This window comes from Pollachius pollachius, assembly GCF_949987615.1.
Source record: "Pollachius pollachius genome assembly, chromosome: 14".
Taxonomy (NCBI): Eukaryota; Metazoa; Chordata; class Actinopteri; order Gadiformes; family Gadidae; genus Pollachius; species Pollachius pollachius.
In genome coordinates this window covers 2,590,819-2,606,665 of record NC_136947.1, presented here as the reverse complement: position 1 = coordinate 2,606,665, position 15,847 = coordinate 2,590,819, and the positions used below count along the sequence as shown (strand labels likewise).

Here is a 15,847-nt window from a genome sequence, read left to right as displayed (position 1 = left end):
CGTGACTGTCTGGCACCCTACCAGCCAGTACCAAAGAGAGCTCAGCTTGTGCTGAGCCAACACCTGGATTGGACACTCCCCCTGTTGGGGTACCTGAGCACACAGTGCTACCGAGGCGTCAACGATGCCTTCCTCTGCACCTTGTGGCAACCCGGGCCCAGGAGTGTCTCTGTCTAACGGGAAAAATCACACGTCACGATTGGTTTACAACCCTGGAGGGCATTTATTCAGGGAAATCAAGGGGTTCTCGTGGAACCGGGCCGACAACGGGGAAACAAAAAATGAAACTCCTACTCCGTGAGTCAGGGGAAAAAGGGCCAATGTTCTATCCTCTCGGGGGGGCGAGGGGTCGGTCGGGCCGGCATTCCGGTGCACGGCGGCTGGTCCTTGGACGGGGGGCGCGTTCCGCTGGGAGCCTGTCGGGCCGTCTCGGTTCACCTTCCTGATCCTCGTGCATCCGCAGCTCTGGGTTTAGTCCGCTTTCACTCGGCTCCAACTCTGTCTGTGGGGACGGGTGACAATCTCTTTTAAGGGTTACCTCTCCCTCCTCGCTCTCCGCCGCAGGTGTTCCCTGTTTCGCCGATTATTGGGGTGGAGGGGGCGTGCTCTGGCTCCACCTGCTGGATAGGGGCGGTACACGCCCTCTCCAACCTCTCCCCTGGGCCGTCCAGCCCGGGGGGTCGGGTTGCCACCGCCTCCAGGCCTTTGCGCTGGTTCCATGGGTTGCTGGGGTCAACTGAGCCCCCCCCCCCTCAGGCGGGGGCCGCGTGGCGTCCCAGAAGGTGCCGATATTTCAGGCATGTGTTGTTTAATTGCTCCGTTGCATTCTATTAAAGGTACCTATGTTTTCGCTCATTGTTTTTGCCTTGCGCTGTGGAGCTAAAGCGGGGGTCTCTTTTGGGAATGAACGCCCTGTGTTTTTCCGGTGTGGAACACGTTCCTAAGAAGGAAGGTTTTTTTCTGGAAGGCTTTCTCTGTGCTCGCATAAATTAAACACCTTAAGGTTAATTCTAAAGCTGGGGGTTACGTTCATCAAAATGCCTGAGATCATTACAATATATTAACGTTACGCAGTAGGCTTGTAGCGCCAACTGCTAACAAGATGAATGATCAACTGAAGCGTCTCTTGGATTATACGTGTTATGTGTTAATTTATGTGTTATGTGTCTGTTATTGTAAACCGTTATGCAAGCTGTTCCTGCATGCATTATTTGGAATATTTAACTGTCAATCTTTGTGGGTGACCAATCACAGCGGCAGGAGGGAGGGGCTTTGCGGGGAGATAAAGGAGGAATTTTGAATTGTGTGGAGGCTCAGAGAGCATTTAATCTGCGTATTGATCGCAAATAGTCTTTATTTGCCATGGGTTACGGCTAAACGGTAACCTCTGTGTTCCCCAAATAAAACTTAGTGTTACATACTCTTGACTGTACATTTCTCTGTCCCCAGCAGGATCGCTACAATACATATAACAACTATAATTATAGGTCTATGAATGTAGTTTACAACTATGGATGCAATAAGAGGACTGTGTGTTATTTAATGCATGTCGAAGTGGAATGTCGAACAGTCGTTTTGTGGCTGCAGATTTGAAATGACAGAAATAAAATACTTTGACTACTGTACTAACTAAGATGTTCTTTGCTGCAACCCCCGGCCCCAAAGTCTGTGTTCTACCCCCGAGCAGGGACTTTTTTGGGGTGTAAAAAGGCCCAGGAATTAATCTAGAACCTGTTTCCTGCAGTGGAAACATGGCTTTAAACAGTTGTGCTTTCATTCATAAGGCTTTGTGTTTGCTGCTAGCTAGTTAGTGTATGGAGACACCCCCACGACTTAATGTGACTTAAATCACATTAAGGTCACATTAATGGTAATGCATTCTTATCTCTGATCCCAGATTTCCCTCACACATTTCCACAAAGTGCTGTACAGGCCTGGAATTTCGAAATTTTAGGGGAAAGGCCTCTTGGGGAATTATTTTTGAGCACACAAAATCCACATGCCAGGGAATCAAGGCCTTAAGGGAAAAAATGATTTTTATTTCACTCAAATAGACTTATCATCAATGGGATGGCTGATGGTCTTCACAAGCTACAATTTTAATCTGCAGTATCCTGAGGTTGGCTTGTGCACTCTGGAGTTTATGCAAAGATATAACATAATAATATTATAACGCTCAAATCAACATTTGTCTGCATTGCATGCTTTGCCTTCTTGCTTGATAAACCAGCCAACCTTCTTATCTTGTTTAAATATAGCATATATGCTTGTTTTGGATTGTGTGTTGGTTGATGGTTGGAGAATCAGAAAGGGTGTCCTCTATGTATTGATCGCAATAAACAGTCTATATTTGGTATGGGTTATGGCTAAACAGTAACCTTTGTGTTCCCCAAATAAAATCCTCATTTATTATGTGTCTTACATTTATTGCTATAGCATACAGGTATGTAAACAATGCAAAGGCCAGTAAATCGACAGGTTGATATTCAATCCAAATAACACTTTCAGTTATTTAGTACTCAGTGGAGGAGGAACTCCATCCACATTGCAGAACTTTAGTTGTGGTACAGCGATATTTTGATAAAATCCTTTTAAGCAAAAGCTTGATTTGCATTGGTCCTTCATGCACTCATCACTTCCTTTAGGCAGCTGGAAAAGAGGTCTAAAATGAATGATTTTAGCCTGTTTCTCTGTTCAATGATTTGATGAATAATTACAACCACTGCACATAGAGTAAAAAATCGTTATAAAATAATGATTTGGTGAATAATCGCCACCAATGCACATAGAGTAAAAAGAAATATGCTTGCATTGTTGTAAAACGCAACATTTAATAATGTCCATTTCATTTATGAAGCCTATTAGCATGGGGTCATTGAATCTCGTTTTTCTCTAGTAGTATTATTTGTTATTGTTTGTTGCGTCAAAATGTATTAGCACCTGCCATAAACAATCAAGCCTCCCCGTAGCTCCTGCAATCATAATTATTTGGCGTCGCTACTGGGTCGGGTACAATATGGGGTAGGCTACTGATATATCTATATATCGATACACAATAGACAACCAATTAAAAGAGACATGCAAAATAAAAGTATATGAGGATCAATTGAAATGCCAGTGCAGGCCCACAACTGGTCACCATAAAGGTTCTGAGCCCTGGTTTAAAGGCGGGCCTATGAAGTGTTGAGGCACACCCATTGGCAGTATGAAACATGGCAGACCTTAGATCTTATGAGGCCTTACAGCTCGAGTAACAATTGTCATTCTTTCGACTGCATCCAAATGCAAGGAGAGGTCTAATATGAGTTCAGCTTGTCAGCTGACACTTGTCTTTCTTAGTGTACAACAGAAGCAACATCCCATCATCCTAATATTAAATCTGGCAAGAGCGCGCTGCGAAATGCATAATGACAGCCAGGCGTCCGGGAGGGAAAGTGACACGGCAGGAATTATTTCAGATGAATTTGTATTCAGAGGAAGACCTTTTGTGTGGCTTTGTAGGATGACAGAGAGGACTTGGTGCATTTAAATACCAGGTCTCTTTGTCACAGCTTTTAACATATAACTCTGAAGACATTTGCAGGCATTGTAGTGGTCAAGACTATTAAATATTAAAAGCATGGAAGAGTTTTTCCCAATCTTTTCTGGACATTCATCTTTTAAATCATGCTATTTTTTAAAATTGATAGTAGGCTGATTTTGTATTTTGTCTTTAATTTGTCCATAGCTACAACAAGAGATAAAATATGAGTATGCTGACTTTAAATCTTTCCTCTTCGGAACCAAAAACATATGGGTTAACCATATTTGATTATCTTTGATTGAGATTACAGTTAACAAACCCTCACTATTGTGATGACCATCTACAGTTAACAAAAGATCTGATCTACAATGCAATTAAAAACAAGAAGCATTCTGATAAGTCAACATCAACATCAACAGGTAGCTTTGCAAATGCTGCGCCACCCCCTCAAGGGTTTCATGGTGTCTGGATACATGTAAACCAGAATTGTGTTTCGTACATTTGAATGGTAACACAGATGTCTTGTCTCATATTGTCTAATTGCCGTTGTCTCATTTTCTGGATATTCGTCAGTAAAATAAAGGAGGCAAAACATGACATGACTTAAGTGGAAAGAAGGTTCAGGACGTCACTGGGGGCCTAGTCAGTCCATTAAAGGGGTGCTGTCAGGCCCGGCTACGCTGTTAGGCATCTTCTCATATAAGAGAGAGAGAGAGAGCCACGCTTCATCAGATACATGTTTGAGAGAAATTCCGGGTCATTGACGTCATTTGTTCAATTTGGACACCTTAAGTGCTGTGCTGATGATTCCATTGCTCAAACTTTTCTAGAGATTGCAACTCTATATATATATATATATATATATATTAAAGACAGTAGTTTGATATAGCCTTCCAAAAATATGATATGAGAGCAAGACAATAAAAAGATGCAAACTTTCCAAATTAAATCTGCCTGCGTTACTAATAATTGGCATGCTACTTTGTACTTTATGATTAAATCAAGACTAAAAAGGGAGCTGCCCTCCAGAGACAATGCTACGACCAAATGGAATGCCAGGTTTATGGTGCAGAACCTTCGACAAGAAATAGCCTTTTTCCGTATTTCTAGTAAAAACAGGGATATTGGCGGTCACAAGCATCAGCATAAGATAAGCGGCCAGTCTCTGCAGCCTAAACAAAACTATCTTTTGCATGCAAAAAACAGTGTGGATGGACCGTGCCCAAAGCAGCTGGTGAAAAGTCACGCCGAGAGAGGGATAGTGGAGGCACAGAAGCCAAAATGATAGGGGGAGGAAAGGACGACTGAAAGGAGCAGAGGGTGGGGTTTGGGGGCTGATCTGGAGAGGAAAGTGGTGGTTGAGGCAGGTCAATTCCAAGCTTATCCAGACAGGGAGCAATGCCTCGTGTCTGGTGTTGGAAGGGTGCTGAAGGCAAAATAGACAACGGGCCCATAGAGGCTTCTCACCAGAGATCAGATCCCTTTATTCTACGGCAACTTTTACTTTAACTAACTTTTAATGAAGTTAACAAGTTTAGATTTAGAGTGCCTCATTTTATTACATCAGTGGTGGACCAATGATTCCAATACATCTTCCTGTTGATCTATCTGCTTCCCTAAGGGTCACAAGACGGAAAATGTACATCAATAAATCAACAACATTTCGGCACTTTATTATCAGAATTGGGCCAGGAACTGATTTTGTCTAACCCTTTCATCAAATTTCTCGTATCATTTCAACTATTTAAGTTATTTTTGGCTGCATGGGCTTTTGTTACGTCTTTGTTTAATGCTTGACTTTAAACAAACAATATCAAATTAGATGAATTCATTATTCAAACCACATCATTTGAAAGGAAATCTGAACACAAATGCAGGCACAAATTTAAGTAGCAAGTCAACGAAAAACCAGATCCAAATTCTAGCAACAGCAAAGAAAATGGCAGGGTGAACTACAAAAACTGCTTACAAGACAAAAGACACACCCAACCCTACATATTAATGGGAGGGCTTTAGGTGCTTCCCCATAACTGCTGTGTGAAAAGGGTCCATGGTCATGTTTCTGCCTGCCTGCTCCTTTCTATTTTTTTCCCAGCTTGTCTATCTTTAATTAAAGACTCACCTGGGATCTTTCTTAGACCCCTCTTTAAAGTGAGCTGGATATTTTCCAGTGCATCAGGTGGTCACATTTAAATATATAGGAACCAAATTGGACATTAATGTTCTTATCATACCCCTAGGTCTGGCTTCCATTTCCTCAACTTAAACAGAAACCCAAAGCAAAGGAACAGTAAGCTTTTTAGGCCATGCTCCAATGCTCACAGAGATAAGATAACTGCAAACCACCAATAATACTATTCGGATTAATAGATTCATTTCAAACGATCCAGTGTGGGCACATCAGCGGTTAGATGTGTATCCTCCGGATTGGCTTTCAATTAGACGCAGCGGAAGACTCGCCTTATCACATTGAAAACAGCACACTAGGGAAGTGTTGGGAAAGTGCACACTTGCAACCTTTTTTATGTCAGCTGCAAGCCTTTTGACAGCCCCAGCCCTCTCCAGATTATGTATTGAGGAACCAGCCCACGTTTGATGTACGAAATGCACTATGCTTCTATTTTATGAATCTGACTTATGATTAGAAAATGTACAGAACCTGGGGATCTTGCTTTCGGTACTCTATCAGAGACGATTCCTGTGATTAAATGGCTCGATGATGTACCTTATATCAGGCCCATCGCAATAGCGGGGTAGGGTTAACCAGTGGCGTCACTAGGCTGTTTCATTTGGGGCTAACGCCCCGGATATTATTTAATTAGCCCCGAATCTTATTTTATTTGCTTGCTTTACACTAGAAACAAACATGGGGATTCCAGGGGCATCTCAAAGTAGCCTAGTCCTTCTAGATAGTCCTTCTTGCAAGAGAATAAACTATTTAAAAACATAACCAGACTGTTTACCACCTCAAGTGAATTAACCTATCCTATCTTCAGCCATAGCCACAGCCATATATATATATATACACACACATTTATATGCATATATATGTAAGGTCTGTCTCCCTTGTATTCATTTTACTCTGAAATAACTTGAATGGAACTTTAGATGTCTTGGGATAAGCAGCACAGCAGTCAGGATGCTATTTAAAGCTATAATAAACTGCGTATTTTGTGTGTTTATGTAAAGCATTATGAAAAAAATTTCATGCGCAATAAAGCATACAAAAAAAATTGCCCTTTCCCTCTGGGCTAAGCCCCGGATATTTCAGAAACCTAGAAACGCCCCTGAGGTTAACGTCTTCTTCTTCTCACAGCCGGCCGCTGGTCCGGGGTTTGCTCTCGTCACCGTGGCCTTTAGTGCCACCTTGTGGTTAACATTCAATTAATGTATCTTCAGGTGCCGCGAGGTGCCGGAACGACCGGTAAGAGATGTTACCTGTGTTTACTGTGCCATGCGGTAATAGTAGGAATGCTTATTAACATTAATTTAGGTCCACTCTGCACAGGTGTTGATAATACCACAAAAACTCTTAACTCAAACAAAGTATTTATGAAAAAATAGTTTAATGATTTCAAACAGATGTTTTTACAATGGACACCTTTTACAATGGATTCTTCTATATTTTCTACACTGTATTTAATATAAAATACCTCATACATAAATGAAAAAAACGAGCTGACACGAGTACTACGAGTTCACACGAGTTGATTCAGGGTAATCCCTGCAGACAGCCAGCTACCTTACCAGCTTATTCACCAATTTAGCATTCGGCAGCGGTCCTTTTTAGCAGACCACAGTAGTGAACCTTTGGAGGTTCTTGCGCTCCCCAAAACAGCAGCATGTCTCAGCGATACTTAATCACCCCCAACAGCCACATATGAGTGTGTTCAATAGACAGCAATGCATGTTGACTCTAATCACCTATCACTTGACATACGATACAAACAACACATGCTGTTCCAAACTACGTTCGGGAAATAATTCCTGAACGAGCTTCCCAGTCACTTCGAGGACCAAGAGACCCTTATGTCATAGGGGTACCAAGCCAACAGGTTGTCACCCAAAGTGTCTCCGCGCCCGCTCCGAGGACCGTCACTTCTTCTGGAAGAACCCCATGATGGAGGCCTGCTTGGTGCCTTTGTTTGCCGGGGGCGATATCTTCTTCTTAGCCTTCTTCTCGTCCTCCCTGTTGCTGGCTGCAGTCCTCGCGGGCACGTTGACCGCCTTGGCCGACGGGACGTGGTCTTCGCTATCCGAGTAGGATTCGCTCTCGTAGCCTTTCTCAGTCACTACAAACGAAAGGAAGATAAGCAGAGGCTTAGAGATCAAGTGCGAGCATCACAGGACAGCTTTGTCTTAGGAGGGGGGGGGGGGGGGGGGGTTTTAGGATCTGATCCAGTAGTAACCGCCAGGAGATAAGCATCCCGGCCAGGACTGTTCCTCCCACCCGCTGCTTTGTGCGGACCGCGGCACAGACACGCTTCCCATCGATTTGAAGCCGTGTGTCTTAAATGGACCTCAAGACAGCTCTACCGTCGCCGAGTCGGACTCGCATCGACGAGTTTGTGGGCGAACGCCACTGGCTTCCTCCACACGGCGCTGAGGTGATTACAATTGAACCTGATCTAGAAAATGAAAAAAGGGTCGAAAAACCGACAAAATGTCTGCGTCTCTCAATCGGCAAACCGATTGAGACGTGTTCCCTGGTTCGGTTGGGAGGGGGCACGGTGCCACCACGATAGTCTGGGAATAACCGTTCCAAATTAACGGATTAAGACACACGGATTCAAAACCATGCGCAGAAGCAACTTTGGAAAATTAAAGTCATTTGAGGTCACATCAAAACAAATGAGTAGAGTTGCTTTCTGTTTGTTTCTTCAGAAATGCGTTTGTTCTGTGAGATTCATGAAGCATTAGAGAGGCCTGTAGGACACACACACACACAAAAAAAAGTGATCATCAATCATATCCACTGAAACCACATATTCGCAGCAACACACTATTCGGAGAGTTCTTCGCTTGAAATATCCCCATTACTATTTTGGGATACAACATTCCTTTTTTTTCGGAAGCATGATGCAGCACAGTCACTTTGTACTTTGCAGAAGCCTCAGACATTTGCCAGGGGTAAGAGATTCTACCAGGTTCTGTGGGAACAATGCCGGCTGGTCTCAGAGAAACGCTAGCCCGCTGTCTGTTGCTGTCAGAGTGGAATCTAGACGCTGTGAAGACCATTAGTCCCACCGAACCCCGGGGTGGGCTACAGAAAGTAAGTTAAGTAGTGGTACTACTCAAGAGGGACAAAAAGTGCCTTCCTCTAGCCTCCAGCCTTCTTTTCAGAATCATCCAAATTCGCCTCACAAAGTTGGTGAACCCAATGAGTTTGATTAGTTAGTATGCGGTATGAAAGTGAAGTGAGACAACGTGATTTACGCCAGGGAAAACACCATAAACTGTCCGTCAGGCAATAAAATGTAATTGAAGGAGAGATTTCTCTTAAGGATTTTAAAAAGGACCACAGCGGAGTGCAATGATAGCAAGCTTGGAGCTTGGCACATTCACCAATTAACTCAAGCTCAACTTTTTTAGTTTCATTGCCTGTTTTTTTGTCTGTAACTCAAAACAAAATCACAGCTCCGACGGGTAGAGGTAAAGGAGTCCTTTCGCGGCATGGTTTTGGTCCAGAGTTGCTCTCAGGTAATGACGATTATGTTGAAAATAAACAGTCCATCGCTGCAGTATACAGCTGGTATTGACCTATCAAACTCCAAGAGGCGCTCAACAGGGGATTCATGTTTGTAAAAGTGAAACCCCTGTACATGTTGATGAAGGTGACCTCGAGTTTAACCAATCGGAGTGGAATTTCCTCCTCGGCACCAATCAGCACCACACAAGTCATCTTTTGAGAGATGACTACCTATTGTTGCATAGTTTATGGTTTTCTTACAACAAATATCAGGAAGGTGAATTTACTACGACATCACTATGAATGGTTGGAATACAACTGAACTATTCTCCCTGGTGATTAACACCTGAACCTCACAGGAGCTGTTGTGCGGGCTGAGTTCCAGTGATTCAAAAAGGAAAATCGACTCACCGATGCATCCTTCTTCATCCATGAAGGTACGTGACTTCATGACTCTCCTCCTCTTCCTCCTGTTACACTCCTGAAGCAGGGAACAGTAAAATCCATATGACACATCCATATAGTACCATAAACCAGAAAAACTTAACTACAGCTGAATAATAATGTTTTAGTGGTGAAGGGCTTTTAAAGATTAACCAACAACAAACAACAGTAAGGGATATAGCTATCTATTGTGAAACATTGAGCGCAGAGTGACGCAACTGTAGTGCACCACCTGTTACCAATTTGAGCCAATCAGTAACAGTATACGCGATCCCGGAGCCAGCGCTCCTAGGTTAATCAGGAATTCTGGGGGGAGCCGGAACATAGCCAGATCGGGAAACAAATGTGGAGCGACAGAACGCATAACGCCCTGTTCCCTCAGATCTGAGCCAGTCTGCTACCAGACATCAGGCAGAAATCTAGAGGAGGATGTAGGGCTGTGCAATTAATCGAATTTTGATCACGATTTAGGTTTTTTGGGTCAAACGATCTCCAAACTGATATAAATATATATTTATCTTATTCATTAAATGTTTTCTTAGAAATCGCAGCTGGATAAATATTTGTACATTATTTCCGAGGGAACATTTCAAAGTTCTCAGTTACAAATGCTGAATAAATGCATCCGTTTTCAAACTCAAAAACAATTATTTGAATAGTCGTGATTTCAATATTGACCAAAAGATTCCGATTTCTTTCCATAATCGAGCAGCCATAGCTAGATGTGTGCGACTACAGTCGACGCGACAACGCATGTTTTGGGTGTTGGTTGCATAACTTCCTGTCTCGTAATAAGAAGTGAGAAGCCGGCGTGAGCGCGTACGTTAGGCTGTGAAACAATCTTCTCTTTCAGCAGTCGCTCCGGGGTCGGCGGGGGCTTCCTCAACTCCTGCTGCTTTGGGGAATCTGGAATGACTGAAACAAACGGGCATATTTCAGTATTTTCATACTTCTCAGGGCGCGTCAGACCTTCCAAGTGGTTGCTCGTTCCAGTGAATCGAGTAGTTTTGAGACGGGCAAAACTGAGGACGAAGGTCTTCTGCCCTCTGCTCAATAAATGAACAGGACGCAGATCTGTATGCACCTCACTACAATGTCATTTGTTGTTGGAACGCTTGACACTCCCGCACAGATATGTGTCACAGCCGCAGACAGCCATTTAAAATGCAAGAAGTAAGGTTACACAGTTTTGTGTTGATGAAGTTTCCCGTACAACAACGCATACGAGAGGTAATACAGTTTTTTGCACGGAAAAGTCGTAAATTAACGGTTAAAATCTCTGGCTCCGCACCAAAAAGTGAGCTCGAGTCTCGCATGCTCCTCACAAAGTATTTCACTGCTCCCTGATTGATAGGTCAATCAGTGGGAGAAAATGAGGGGGGGGGGGGGGGGGGGGGGGGAGAGGAAGGGGCCTCACCGTCATCATCATCACTGCTGTCAGACTGAGGCTTTTTAATCCTGCGCCTCTTCTTCGTCTCCATCTTGTCCTCCTCGCTGTCAGACGGCTCCTTGCGCTTGGATTTACTTTTCCAGAAGAAAGCAACACGACACTGTTCATGTCAACGCCACAAAAATGTCAGACGATAGGAACTACCTGCTAGACGCAGCCGAATTGCAGGTGAATGAAAATGGGAGTTGATTGTAACAATGCTCAATTGTATCATTATAACTAGTTACTAGCATTACTAACTCGTCACTAGTTAGAATGCAAACTAGTGACTAGGTGCAGAGTGAAAGCAGGGAGGGGTTAAAGCAGGGAGGGACTCGATTAACTAGGAATGCTACAGCGCAACGTTGCTATAACATTGCTAACATTCTATTGTTTATATACTTTCTATTAGCCGTACGTCACCGCAAAAAAAAAAAAATCATCTCTCAACTCTACTCTCATATAGACGCTTCACTTACGCCATCCTAATATAGGTAACACAAATAGTTGTTTTGCACCCCCTAAGTGTACATCATGTGGCTGTTCATTTATATATGCATTTATCCTAGGACAAATACAGGAATTCAAACAGAACAAGCACACACACCTCCTTGCGTTTGGCTTGGCCTCCTTAACCTTGGCTTCCTTTGTCACCTTAACTTTCGCCTCCTTGGGTTGAGTCTCCTTAACCTTCACCTCCTTTGGCTGAGTCTCCTTAACCTTCACCTCCTTTGGCTGAGTCTCCTTAACCTTCACCTCCATTGGCTGAGTCTCCTTAAACTTGTCCTCCTTGGGGTGAGTCTCCTTAACCTTCACCTCCTTTGGCTGCGTCTCCTTAACCTTCTCCTCCTTTGGCTTCTCTTTAGCCTTCTTCGCTGGAGGGGAGGACTCAGATTTATCCTCCACTGAGGAAGATGATGTCTCTTCTTCCTTCAGCGTTTTCTCTGTTCGCTCTGGTGAAGTTAGTTTCACAACGTTTAGTAAAATACTCAGTCAAGAGAAGTGATTCAAGAGTTACATAGAAGGGATATTTGGTTTGAAAAGTACGCTGCCCGTGACCGTTCTGTGGGTCACAGGCAGCGTACCTTCAACACCTGCAACATTATGGGATGGGAAAGGTGACCTCATCAAACCACAAGACACATCATGTGCTCCGATTCTCATCAGCAGAAAAAGATCCCATCGTCATTGAGCCATTAGGCCTTCCTCATTAGTAAGAGCACTAATTAAATAAGTGCCTTGTAGAGATTATCTGACAAGGGGCTGGGCTATATGGAAAAATGTATGATTCAATACTATTCAACGATAATATTTAATTATTGCCCAAGTCTAATCTGAAGTGATCGAAGTTAAGAAATTCACGTCAAAGTGTTTATGAATAGAAGTTAAGATCTCGCTTCACACACTGCTGATGTTACTTACTTGTCGCTTGACTCCCAAAGAAGTTGCTCATAGTACTGCTCTTGGAGGCTGACTTACTTTTGGACACATCAGCCTAGAATACAGAAGCACAGCATAAAGATAATGTTTACGTCAGCATTGTTGGCAACTAATAATTCTTAAAAGCCTCCTCAACTTTGTACATTATAAAAAAGCAAAAGTTCTACCAAACAGTTGGAGTACAAAAATGTGACATAATAGCTGCCTTGCAATGACCCACAAAGCTGGTCTATCTTCCGAATTGAACAACATTATTAACACAAAAGAGAGCTGTTCAATACCGTAGCTGTGTCTGCCTTTTCCTCCACCTTTATCTCTTTGCCAGGCTGCTGGTTTTTGGGAGCAGCCTTGCTTGCAAACATTCCCATGATGCCTTTGGGCTGTGGCTTGGCGGCCGGTTTCGAGGTGGTCTGGTTGCCTTGCCCGTTGATGCTAGGAGCTTTGTTCTGGTGAGGATCCGGCGGTGGAAACTGCAGTGAGTCGCCCGCCGGCCGCACGTCCCCCGGGGCGAAGGGGACGGCGTCGGCACACTTGATGGCGCTGTACCTGCGGAACGCAACAGAGCGCGATCGCTCGGATTAACAAAACACACGGCTCCAGCCTTAAAAGATGTGGAAAGGTTCTGCTGAAGGCTCGCCAGGACTCATTAAAGACACAAAACCACGTGAAAAAGAGTGTGTGTTTGTGTTTCCGTACGTGCTCGTTAGTAGCAAGGTCTCAGATCTGATGTTTAAACAACGGGGATTGAAATCAATGAGCGAAAGTCTTATCCTTGAGCATAGATGAAGCCCCTGCCGGCTCTTTAATGACATGTATTTGAATCTAAAAATCGCTTTGGATAATAAGGGTGTCTGCCAGAAAACAAAATGAGTAAAAACAGAAGAGACGCTCTTCTTTCCCAGTGGGCTGAGAATGTCGATGCAGGACACAATTAGTTTCAGAGCCGCTGGTCGGAGATGTGGAAAAGCAAGATGGTCAGATAGGTCATCCTTTATCATGGGGAGGGTATTCTCTCTCTCTCTCTCTCTCTCTTTGTCTCTCTGTCTCTCTGAATGTGTGCATCGGTCTCCTGGGTCAAACACCAAGTAGAGTTTCAATCCCCATGTTAAGATGCTTGCACACACTTCCAAGACAAAACCCCAACTACAGAAAGTCGGCCGAAGTCAACTAACTTAAATTTGCTAGTCGCAGACTGTAACTCTGTCCCCCGAAAGCCGACAACCACCAACAGGTCTATCTCTCTGGCCCGATGTTTGTGTTTGTTGGGCCAGTGTGCAAACGCCGAGACAGACGTCCCTATCTCTAATGGAGGTCCAGTGCTCTGTCTCTTCGGAGCCCGGGAGAAGGTCTGCCAAGGTGCGGTGAAGCTGCTCTGTTGGCCCGAGATCTCACGAAGCCGCTAGCTCCTTCTTTCAATGCGTCTGAACGTCGTACCGTGACAGTTCATGACGACAGTCAGTGGAGACAAAAGCCGACAGCATGCTAGGGTGTTTACACGTCATCTTCGGGAAAAATGTTTTTGCACGTGACATTTCAACATGGTTCATTAAACTAATTTTTCCAGAAAAAATTAAACCTTTAACAGAATTACTAAAAAGGTCAGAAGAAAACTGATTAAAGCGGGTCTGGAATTTGTGTGTGTGTGTGTGTGTGTGTGTGTGTGTGTGTGTGTGTGTGTGTGTGTGTGTGTGTGTGTGTGTGTGTGTGAGTGTGTGTGTGAGATTAATGAATGCTTGTTTTGGTGTATTTCTCCAGCCAAGGTAGTAAACGACAACATGACGACATTGACTTTTTGTGTCTGATGACAACTTTTTTGTTCTGGTTGCCTTGACATTGAATCCTTGAAATGTCCTACAGTGTGTGTGTGTGTGTGTGTGTGTGTGTGTGTGTGTGTGTGTGTGTGTGTGTGTGTGTGGAAAGCAGGGGCTGTCAGTGTGAGGAGGAACACATACCTGCTGCAGCTGTTCAGGTTGTCTTTGACCGCGTCGTAGTCTACGCTGTAAAGAGGGCCGCTGTCCTTCAGGGAAGCTTTCTGGACGCTGTACACGTGGACACTGACCGTCAAGCTCATCTTGGACTTGACATCTTGAAGATGGGTGAAGAAAAACATGTCATTAAAATCACATTGAGTTACTGGTTGCTAGGAGGCTAACCATAGTGCTAGCCTTCTGGCAGCTCATTTGTGTGGTACGGGCAGTCACAAGGCTGCGTGTCAGGTGGTGGGCAGTGAGAACAGATCATTAGCCTACCTTCCAACTGCTCCTCTCTAACCACCGACACCTTGTGACTCTAGGGGTTGAGTTTGACAAGACCTCGATCAAAACAGTGGCACCACAAAACAAAGGAGGCTGCTTACGTCCACACATAAGCCACGCAGTGACTTCTATTGCTGGTTGGCTCGCTTACCGTGTTTCCATTCTCGACCCATTTGCCCGTCACTAGGTATGTAGCGTGGAGCGGAGCTGAGCTCTCTTTTCTTTTGTGGTCCAGGTAATGGAAGAGCATTCTGAAATAGTTTAAATATTAGTTGTAGTGATCCAATCTCAACGTCAATCACAAAGGCTGAAACCCGCATGCGGATATTAATGCGACTTACTGTTTTGCTGTATTGACATGGACCCCAAGGGTAAGACTAAGCCATTTATAGGTCACCTTAGAGACAAAGGAAAACAGGTTAACATCCAACGTGCAATATTGATCAGGGGTAAACATTACATTTTTTCACACCGATCATTTAGCTGCTTTAGGATTACTTCTCGCATCATCAGCAACCCAGAATGTGTTGCGCAAAGTGGCAGTAAACACGACTGTCATCATGATTCGTGTACGCTGATCGCTACATAAATGCCGACTTACTATCTTGTTGTGATCGTTGACATATTCGTCGATGTTATCTAGATAAAGCTCATCCATTGTTTGCTCCCGTGTCAGGTTAGCAACTAATCTGCTAACTTCTTGCTGTGCCTGTCGTACTGCGCGGGAACCAAAGTCATTATTTACTTCCTGCTCTACGTCATGCGTGCACTGCAGCGTTTCCTTTTCGTTCCAGGTGCCACAGTGCCCTCTAAAGGCAGCAGTGAGCTATTGCCACATAAAGAAAATCCCAGGAAGACCCAGCGAATATTGTTGGCAGTAAAATAGGCTACACATTATTATTGCTTTTTCCAAAAAAGTGAGATGATCAATATTTCTCTGTGCATATTGTCAAAACGTATTGGACTATGGCACACACTCACACACAGACACACACACACACGCACGCACGCACGCACGCACGCACGCACACACACACACACACACACACACACACACACACACACAC

The 15,847-nt window shown here is 44.0% G+C and overlaps 1 protein-coding gene across 2 annotated transcripts; it reads right to left on the bottom strand.

Annotated features, from left to right (window-relative positions):
* Positions 1 to 7,076: 7,076 nt before the first annotated feature.
* Positions 7,077 to 15,508, bottom strand: pold3 (polymerase (DNA-directed), delta 3, accessory subunit). Of its 2 annotated transcripts, none has more exons than XM_079751596.1 (12): positions 15,382 to 15,508; positions 15,122 to 15,177; positions 14,932 to 15,031; positions 14,775 to 14,814; positions 14,478 to 14,610; positions 12,807 to 13,071; positions 12,508 to 12,580; positions 11,693 to 12,038; positions 11,074 to 11,180; positions 10,480 to 10,571; positions 9,624 to 9,693; positions 7,077 to 7,815 (listed from the first exon to the last, which is right to left on the bottom strand). In XM_079751596.1, exons 1-12 carry the CDS (start codon positions 15,436 to 15,438, stop codon positions 7,619 to 7,621), a joined length of 1,536 nt encoding a protein of 511 aa, XP_079607722.1. In that variant the 5' UTR covers positions 15,439 to 15,508; the 3' UTR covers positions 7,077 to 7,618. The 2 variants fall into 2 exon arrangements, with proteins under 2 accessions (XP_079607722.1, XP_079607723.1); XM_079751597.1 differs by having other exon boundaries at positions 10,480 to 10,562.
* Between the last annotated feature and the right edge of the window lie 339 nt (positions 15,509 to 15,847).

Coding starts and splice junctions, on each gene's coding strand:
- pold3 (XM_079751596.1), bottom strand. CDS start 15,438: ATGGATGAGCTTTATCTAGATAACATCGACGAATATGTCAACGATCAC. Junction 14,815..14,931: donor GGGTCGAGAATGGAAACACG/GTAAGCGAGCCA, acceptor CTCAACCCCTAG/AGTCACAAGGTGTCGGTGGT. Junction 9,694..10,479: donor AGATTGTTTCACAGCCTAAC/GTACGCGCTCAC, acceptor TCCCTGCTTCAG/GAGTGTAACAGGAGGAAGAG.